The following is a 10,501-nucleotide window of genomic DNA, read 5'->3' as shown; positions in this document are numbered from 1 at the left end:
GGCAGACATATAGCTGCAACAACCACACAAATACAGCATATTCTGCAGTGTCCACTGGTGTTAATTAAAGATTTTGAACACAACTTGTTAAGTATAAACCCCTAAATCCACATTTATTGAATATAATTATTAAATCTAGATAAATCTAGATTAAATTAGATCTATACGTTGGAAAGACATGCTTGTAGAGCTTGAAGAACGAGGCAACCTTGAATGGTAAACTTTATATGAATATTTTATATTTTAACCCGATGGCTAGAAAGCATAAGGCCTGCCCAGCTGTTACTGCAGAAATATTTAATGAGAGCACATAAAGGACAGCGCATTTAAAATTACACTCCATTTCAAATTACACTCCATTTCAAATTAAAATCAAGTGCTTTACATGTTCTTTGATACAGAAGTCAATGCATCAGCTATTAAAATCATTATTGATTGCTTTACTTTTACAACCGGCTGGATGTGCATTACCCCTTACGTTACAATTTGCACTTTTAAAAGCATATTGAAGTGTGTTTCCAAACATGAAATGGTCCCGAGATCAGTGTAAATGAGCTCTTTTTATTATTATCAAGAACATGTACTTTGATATACAAGTCACTGCATCAGCTGCTATAATCATTATTGAAAATTTATAGCGTGCTTTTATGTAATGCATGATCACGTTGGCTCCCTTTGTTTACTCATGAGGCATTAAACGTCATTGAAAATCATGAGCAAAAAGTGTCATGGTGTGCAGAGGCATTAATAGTTTAGTTTAATGTCTTAAGCAGGAAAATTAGCATCTAGTTGGTTGTTTTTGCTGTATAAAGTCCTTCAGTCTTACACAACAGCTGATAAAACTGTCGGATTTAATTCTGCAAGGAAAACCGGCTGGATGTGCATTATCTCTTATGTTACATTTTGCACATATTTAAAAAGCATATTGAAGTGTGTCTTCAAACTTGAAATGATCCCGAGATCAGTTTAAATCAGCTTTTTTTATTATCATCAAGTACTTTACATGTACTTTGATATACAAGTCATTGTATCAGCTGCTAAAATCCTTATTGACAATTTATAGTGCGCTTTTATGGAATGCATGATCACGTTGGCACCTTTTGTTTACTCATGAGGCATTAAACACAATTAAAAATCATGAGCAAAAAGCATCATGGTGTGCACAGGCATTAATAGTTTAGTGTTGTGTCATAAGCAGGATAATGTACATCTAGTTGGTTGTTTTTGCTGTATAAAGTCCTTCAGTCTTATACAAGAGCTGATAGACCTATCTGGTTTAATTCTGCAAGGACAACTGGCTGGATGTGCATTATCCCATATGTTACAATTTGCACTTTTAAAAGCATATTAAAGTGTGTTTCCAAACTTGAAATGATCCTGAGGGCAGTGTAAATTGGCTTTATTGTTATAATGTAATACTTTACATGTACTTTGATATACAAGTCATTGCATCAGCTATTAAAATCCCTATTTGACAATTTAAAGTGTACTTTTATGGAATGCATGATCATGTTGGCTCCCTTTGTTTACTCATGAGGCATTAAATGTCATTGAAAATCATGAGCAAACAGCATCACGGTGTGCAGAGGCATTAATAGTGTAGTGTTGTGTCATAAGCAGGATAATGTACATCTAGTTGGGTTGTTTTTGCTTTATAAAGTCCTTTAGTCTTACACAAGAGCTGATAAACCTATCGCGTTTAATTCTGCAAGGACAACCGGCTGAATGTGCATTATCCCTTATGTTACAATTGGCACATATTTAAGTGCTTTACATGTACTTTGATACAGAAGTCAATGCATCAGATATTGAAATCATTATTGATTGCTTTACTTTAACAACCGGCTGGATGTGCATTATCCCTTATGTTACAATTGGCACATATTTAAGTGCTTTACATGTACTTTGATACAGAAGTCAATGCATCAGATATTGAAATCATTATTGATTGCTTTACTTTAACAACCGGCTGGATGTGCATTACCCCTTACGTTACAATTTGCACTTTTAAAAGCCTATTGAAATGTGTTTCCAAACATGAAATGGGCCTGAGATCAGAGCAAAAGAGCTTTTTTAAATTATAATCAATTTTTGTGTCATAAGCAGGATAATGTACATCTAGTTTGTTGTTTTTGCTGTATAAAGTCCTTCAGTCTTATACAAGAGCTGATAAACCTATCTGGTTTAATTCTGCAAGGACAACCGGCTGGATGTGCATTATCCCATATGTTACAATTTGCACTTTTAAAAGCATAATGAAGTGTGTTTCCAAACTTGAAATGGTCCTGAGATCAGTGTAAATGAGCTTTACCGCACTGTTCGTCACTGTTGTCTCCACAGTCATTGTCCCCATCGCAGTACCACAGGCTGCGGATGCAGTAGCCATTCTGACAGTGAAACTCGTCTTCCTCACATTCTCGCGGAGCTGTTTAAAAACACAAATCACACAAGATACAGAATTAATAATTAATAAACAGGACATTTATTTTCACTCCTACCCTTTTTTGTGCCAACACTGTGTAAAAAAATACTGGTTGCCTTTAATTTTTAAGCTGAATCAAACTAACCTTGAGATTGGTTAGTTGAGATTGCGGATATAAGTGAAGAGCGGGGGGGGGAGTTTGGCGCAGGCCCTTGACAATGTCTTTGGGGCCCCCCTAAATGTATGGGCCCTTAGAATAGTCCTAACTTGCCCCCCACCCTAGCATCACCCTTGTCCTTAATAATGATTAATAATTAATACCCATTAAAAGTGGTATAAAAAATCATATATAAAACAAAATTGGAGGGAAAAAGTAAAGCTACTTTTATAGGACTGACATGATCCAGAGCACTGGTGGTGCTCAAAACATTTTATTGACACCAGCAGGAGACTCCAGAACAGCAGGACTAGATGTGATGCTGTTTGTATTTACACCAACAACTGCGCCAGACACACACACACACCTGACACATGCCAGACAGTGTTTCCGCACCACTGCTCTTCTACACACCATATGCACAAAACATCATAACAAACTGCAGCAGAGCTCTCTGGAAGATCTCCTCCCTCGACGCTTTTTAACTCACTTTTCTGATAGCTCATATTTTATATTACAGTCTTTTATAGCCGCTTCATCTCCATGCATTATTTCTGCATTATAACTGATGTTATACCTTGCACTTGCACTGCAGTGATATTATATTACAAAGACTGTTCAAAAGTGCTGCATGTTTGATAAAAATAATTTATATAGCTGTTTTTGTGAAATTAATCATGCATTTTGTGTTTTGTTTTTTTTTGCAGTCCAAAGCAAATGACAAACAATTTTGACAAACAAGTGTGTCAGTACTTTTTGACAACGCAGAAAAACACAAAATATGCATGATTCACTGGCACATAAAATGAAATAAAAAATATTACTAAATAAAAAAATAATAAATAAATGAAAATGAAAATTAAATATGCATATATTAAATTTGCACAAAATAAAATAAAGAAATAAATATAAATAAAATACAAATAATAAATAAATAAAACACAAAAATATTTATATATATTCAGTTTGCACAAAAAAAATAAAAATAAATGACGATATAAAATACAAATAATAAAATAAATAAAACAAAAAATTAAAAATATAAAAATAAAAATAAATAAACTACATGTAAATAAAAATTATATATATATGTATATATATATATATATATATATATATATATATATATATATATATATATATATATATATATATATATATATATATATATATATATATATATATATATATATATATATATATAAAATTTAAATACACACAAAATAAAATAAAACAAATAAAAAACTAAGAATAAAAGTAAATAAAATAAAAAATAAACAACTTAAAATAAAAAAAAACAAAAACATTTATTTATATAAATAAATGTAACTTGCACAAATAAAAAATACAATAAAATAAAATAATTATAAAATATATAAAATAAAACAAAAACCTAAAAACTAAATAAAATAAAAAAATAAACGAAAATAAAAAGTATATACATAAATTTAATTTTAACAAAATAAAATAACATAATAAATAAAAAATAAATAAATAAAATAAATAATATATAATATATATATATATATATATATAATAAATATCCAAAAAATGCATCAAACATGCAGCACTTTTAAACCGTTTTTGCAATCCATGACACTAATCAACAGAAGACATATGGATTACCACATCATGCAATATAATGATAGAATAATATAATATATAAAACAATAAGAATATGATTTGTAAGATATTACAGATATAACACGAGGACAGACGGAAGCAGAAAGAGAGATGGTGAATGTAGGAGACGAGTGCTGGAAAACACACTTACTTAAAGCATGCGAATGAAATATTTATGGCAGCTTATGGCAGACAGACCCCCCATCATGAGCGGAGCCCCCCGGAGAACATCGCTGGAAATATGGGTCAGACGCACAGAAAACTGCTTCTGTTTGTCTCTCAGACGCACATACTGATCCTTCAGCACAACACAATCTGCTCAGACTGAGAGCAAACTAATCTATCGTATTATTTTGATGAATGAAGAGCATTTATACAAAGGGTTATATTAATACGCTAACAATAGCTAAAACTTTAGATGTGCTAGAAATGCTAACATGTTAATTCATGCATCCATAGTGTTGAAACATACTATTCACAACATAATAAACGTGATAGAAACTTGCTAGCATGAATGGACAGATGATTACCACTGCAAATATGTTAATAACCTGCTAAATTTTCAATTTAAAGGCTTAGCTTGGGTAATGAGGTTAACAAAAGGTTGATTAAGCAAGCGATTGGACAAAAGAGGTTTGTTCTGTAGGCAATATACACTCACCGGCCACTTTATTAGGTACACCTGTCTAACAGCTCAACGCGAATTTCTAATCAGCCAATGACATGGCAAAAACTCAACGCATTTAGGCATGTAGACATGGTCAAGACGATCTGCTGCAGTTCAAACTGAGCATCAGAATGGGGAAGAAAGGGGATTTAAGTGACTTTGAAAGTGGCATGGTTGTTGCTGCCAGATGGGTTGGTCTTAGTATTTCAGAAACTGCTGATCTACTGGGATTTTCACGCACAACCATCTCTAGGGTTTACAGAGAATGGTCTGATTAAGAGGAAATATCCAGTGAGCGGCAGTTCTGTGGGCGCACATACCTTGTTGATGAGGCCAGAGGAGAATGGCCAGATTGGTTCCAGCTGATAGAAAGGCAACAGTAACTCAAATAAGCACTCGTTACAACCGAGCTCTGCAGAAGAGCATCTCTGAACACACAACACGTCCAACCTTGAGGCGGATGGGCTACAGCAGCAGAAGACCACACCGGGTGCCGCTCCTGTCAGCTAAGAACAGGAAACTGAGGCTACAATCTGATGAGTCTCCATTTCTGCTGCCACATTCAGATGGTCGGGTCAGAATTTAGCATCAACAACATGAAAGCATGGATCTATCCTGCCTTGTATCAGGGGTTCAGGCGGGTGGTGGTGGTGGTGGTGGTGTAATGGTGTGGGGATATATTCTTGGCACACTTTGGACCCATTAGTACCAATTGAGCATCGTGTCAACACCACAGCCTACCTGAGTATTGTTGCTGACCATGTCCATCCCTTTATGAGCACAGTGTCTCCATCTTCTGATGGCTACTTCCAGCAGGATTACGCAACATGAATCATCTCAGACTGGTTTCTTGAACATGACAATGAGTTCACTGTACTCAAATGGCCTCCACAGTCACCAGAGCTCAATCCAACAGAGCACCTTTGGGATGAGGTGGAATGGGAGATTGGCATCATGGATGTGCAGCCGACAAATCTGCAGCAACTGTGTGATGCTATCATGTCAATGTGGAGCAAAATCTCTGAGGAATATTTCCAGTGTCTTGTTGAATCTCTGCCACGAAGCATTAAGGCAGTACTGAATAGGGGGGGGGTCCAATACAGTACTACTAAGGTGTACCTAATAAAGTGGCCAGTGAGTGTAAACATATTTCTGCCAAACTAAAATAAGAAGAAAAATAATAAGGAAACACTGTAACAAAAATAAAATTGTCTTGCACTCTAGGTTGCAGAGTCTCTATTAAGCTACTTTAATATTTGGCTGTTTTGCTACCAATTTCACTATGAATACACTTTACTGACGGGTTGTTTTGTATAAGCACCTTATCTGACCTGCATGTGAGTCAATAGTGACCGTCTTTGAACTACATAAGGGAGCACAAAGGTATCATTAAATTATTATGGTATAATTATTTAATGACAGAGCTGCCGCTTTTATGCTCCCCTGAATGCACACGGGAGATTTACTAGAGAGGTCAAGACTTTCATTAAATAAAATATGATTATTCAGTTTGTTTCTTACTAAATCCTACACAGCGGGCTTTTAGAGCACTATTTAAGGGTCAAATAAATAATTTTAAGATGTTATATTGTAGCATTAAAAGATGGTCTTTGTTTGCAGCTAGAGGATGGACAAGAACAATGAGGACATCTTAGAAATATTATCGTCATGTCCGACAGAAAACAGCAACTCAAATGTGCATAGAAAGAAATATTGGCGTAGATATATTTGTTTGCAGTGAACTATTACATGTTTTCTAGCTCTTGTTTGCTATATATGTACATGTTATATACAGTTGAAGTCAGAATTATTAGCACCCTTTCAATTAATTTTTCTTTTTAAAATATTTCCTAAATGATGTTTAACAGAGCGAGGAAATGTTCACAGTATGTCTGATAATATTTTTTCTTCTGGAGAAAGTCTTATTTGTTTTATTTCGGCTAAAATAAAAGCAGATTTTAATTTTTTAAACCCAATTTTAAGGTCAATATTATTAGCCCCTTTAGGCTATTTTTGTTTTCGGCTGTCTACAAAACAAACCATCATTATACAATAACTTGCCTAATTACCCTAACCTGCCTAGTTACCCTAATTACCCTAGTTAAGCCTTTAAATGTCACTTTAAACTGTATAGAAGAATATCTAGTCAAATACCATTTACTGTCATCATGACAAAGATAAAATAAATCAGTTATTAGAGATGAGTTATTAAATCTATTATGATTAGAAATGTGTTGAAGAAATCTGCTCTCCATTAAACAGAAATTGGGGAAAAAATAAACAGGGGGGCTAATAATTCTGACTTTAACTGTATATTATACAGCTTATGCTCAGCATAAAATAATATTTGCATTCATTTCTTTGTGAATATTGGTCATATGTTTTGTTGAATTGGACCAAAACAGATTTATTAAACAAATATATTTATTAAAATACAATTTTAGTCACCAGACATCTTTAGAAATAGAAAGATAATACAATAAAATTCCCACAAAACATTGCAAAATATACAAATTACAGACTAGTTTTTAGTTCTAGTTCTTTTGCCAATTATTTTAATTTTATATATTTTTTCCCCTAACATATAAATTTGGGTGTACTAATTTATGGACCAATATCATAAATAACTTTGTTAGATTAGCTCCAGATTTGGCTATTTCTTTAACCAGGTTAAAAAAAAAAACATTGAGATCGAGATGGTGATCTGGCAAAGAGGTCTGCAGCACACTACTTTATATAAAAATACAAACATAATATAAAAATGCTGTTTATAGAATACAGATATTCGGTATCACTTATGGGGAATAACATTTACAAAACTGACTGTTGTAAAATAGCACTTTACTGAAAACCCACACACTAGAAAAAGAGATAGTTATTATCAGCAATGCCCATCATCCAAAAGGAGTTTAAAATGATTAGATATTGACAAAAACTACAATAACGTGAATCCCTAAAATCTTGAAATCATAAAACAGAGCTGACTTTTCGGTGTCAATGCATCAGTTCTAGAAAAAAAAAACATAAATACAAAACAACAGAAAGATTATTTAACTCACGACAGTCTTGTTCATCGGAGTCGTCCTCGCAGTCGTTGTCTCCGTCGCACAACCACGAGCGGCGGATGCATTTGCCGTTTTCACAGTGAAAGTCCAGCGGTGAACATGTGGGCAATACTGGAGGAAGGAGACGAAAAGAAAACCAATTATTAATTACAAACGCATCTTTGGGCATTCTGAGCGATGCATTAAACTGAATATTCAGAATATACAACAGAAATGAGAACACCACATTTTGCAAATGAATATTTTGATCGATTTCTCAGTGAATATAGGTCATATATTAGGGTGCATCTGAACAAAACAGATTTATTAAAGGATACATTTATTAAAATAATATTTTAGTCACAGAACGACTTTAGAAAAATAAAGACTATAGATTTAAATTCTTGCAAAATATTGCAAAAATATGATTAGAAACGACTAACGGGGTTCTTGTTAAATAAGAGTTGGAGCTAAACTATGCAGGACACCGGCCCTCGAGGACCGAGTTTGCCCACCCCTGGTTTAGGTCCAACTTGCCTCAACACCTGCCTGGATGTTTCAAGTATACCTAGTAAGACCTTGATAAGGTTGTTTGATTAGGGTTGGAGCTAAAATCTGCAGGACACCGGCCCTCCAGGAACATGTTTGATGACCCCTGCCTTACACCTTGAATGCACAGGTACCACTTTATATTATATAAGGTGGCCTTCATTTCTAATATACTTGTATTGCAATATAAATACAAAGTACATACGGTGTTCGTAATGTATTGCAGAACATTTGTGGATGGGATATGGGTTGTGTAAGGTGCAGGTTTGGTGATTTGGGTAGGGTTTAACTTGGGTTAATGGTGTGTAGTTTATGTGTGCACGCTCGCACGCATGCACAAACTGTATATGAATATAAAACCAGCACACTATGCATATATAGTCGTGTGCATGTTTATGTAGTGCACATGTGTGTGTGTTCTGCGCGTAGTCAAATTTCCAGAGCTCCTCATTAAAAAAAATTCCCTGGAGGAAGAAACTCCTCCTGAGTCTTTCTGCGTGTTCAGGCTCTGACAGTGTTTTTCTGACCGCAGCATTGAGAGGAGGCCATTGTTAGGCTGACGAGGCTCCTTAATGGTGTTCCTGGAGTAAGTGTCTTCAATCGGGTCCTGTAGAGTGTGACGCGCTCCGCTGAGCACATCGGCTCTCTGCAGGTCGCACAGGCCTGTCAGGTGCGGGAATTCGGGAATTAGCGCTCGGACAGATGCTTTCTATTGTGCTGCGGCTGCAGAATGAAGCCTGAGGCATCCAGAGTTTACAGAAACATCTCCGGGAAATTCCTGTGCTTTTGTAGCGCACTATGAATGCAAGTGAACAATTAACATCGCTTAATTGTATTAAATATAAACTTGCTGTGTTTGTCAAATCTATTTTTAACATTCAATTCAATTCCTCTTTATTTCTCTGGTGCTTTTACAATGTACAGTTGAAGTCAGAATTATTAGCCCCCCTTTGAATTTTTTTCTTCTTTTTTTAAATATTTCCCAAATGATGTTTAACAGAGCAAGGAAATGTTCACAGTATGTCTGATAATATTTTTTCTTTTAGAGAAAGTCTTATTTGTTTTATTTCAGCAAGAATAAAAGCAGTTTTTAATTTTTTAAACACCATTTTAGGGACAATATTATTAGCCCCTTTAAGCAAATTTTTTTCTCGATAGTCTACAGAACAAACCATCGTTATACAATAACTTGCCTAATTACCCTAACCTGCCTAGTTACCCTAATTAACCAAGTTAAGCCTTTAAATGTCGCTTTAAGTTGTATAGAAACGTCTTGAAAAATATCTAGTCTAATATTATTTACTGTCATCATGACAAAGATAAAATGAATTCATTATTAAAAATGAGTTAATAAAACTATTAGGTTTATAAATGTGCTGATAAAATCTGCTCTCCATTAAACAAAAATTGGGGAAAAAATAAACAAGTGGTCTAATAAATCAAGGGGGCTAATAATTTTAACTTCAACTGTAGATTGTGTCAAAGCAGCTTAACAGACGTTCTAGTAAACTGAAACTGTGTCAGTCCTGTGTTCAGAGTTGAAGTTCAGTTCAGTGTTTAAAGGGTCACGAAACACCAAAACACATTTTTTGAGCTGTTGACAGTGGTATATGTGTCACACACTGCTAAAAACACTATTAGGACACCTATATTTCACTAAAAAGTGTAAATTGGTTGTTTTTGCGTTATTTTAAGCAAATTCGTACTTCCGTTGCATCACGGTCATGACATAACAGCGTGTATTACAGCGTGCAGACTGGACGTCTGTGCCAGAGTGAGTCTTATTACGTCTTACAGTGTGCTGCATTAATGCATGAGTAAGGCTTGGTTCAAACCAATCAGCGCGCTCTATTGTGCAACTTCATTAATATTCATTACTGTCACAGTGTTTAGAAGACAGAGACGCCACGTTGTGTTGGCAAAACAAGCGTGAAGTGTTGCTTTTATAGTTTGCTGCAGTTAAGTTTTGTTTTCATTTTCTCTCTGTGAGAGCGCAGCTGGAGTCACGTGTGGATTAACAGTGTACGCGACGCTCGACA

The 10,501-nt window shown here is 34.8% G+C and overlaps 1 protein-coding gene across 7 annotated transcripts in view; it reads right to left on the bottom strand.

The window, feature by feature from the left end:
• The window catches only part of lrp4 (low density lipoprotein receptor-related protein 4), a 145,837-nt gene that overhangs the window by 66,385 nt on the left and 68,951 nt on the right, over positions 1-10,501 (bottom strand). For all 7 annotated transcript variants that reach the window (XR_015496536.1, XM_087262279.1, XM_087262280.1 and 4 more), the window contains exons 3-4: positions 7,929-8,045; positions 2,312-2,425 (exon numbers count right to left, since the gene is read on the bottom strand). Coding sequence is in view for 4 of the 7 variants with exons in the window: in XM_087262279.1 (XP_087118405.1) it covers positions 2,312-2,425; positions 7,929-8,045 (231 nt within the window). In the remaining 3 variants the exon portion in view is untranslated. The remainder of the gene's footprint in view (positions 1-2,311; positions 2,426-7,928; positions 8,046-10,501) is intronic.

The sequence above is a fragment of the Danio rerio genome, chromosome 7, assembly GCF_052040795.2.
Source record: "Danio rerio strain M-AB ecotype USA chromosome 7, GRCz13ab, whole genome shotgun sequence".
In the NCBI taxonomy this organism is placed as follows: domain Eukaryota; kingdom Metazoa; phylum Chordata; class Actinopteri; order Cypriniformes; family Danionidae; genus Danio; species Danio rerio.
The sequence above is the reverse complement of the archived record's forward strand: the minus strand, read 5'-3'. Positions and strand labels throughout refer to the sequence as shown.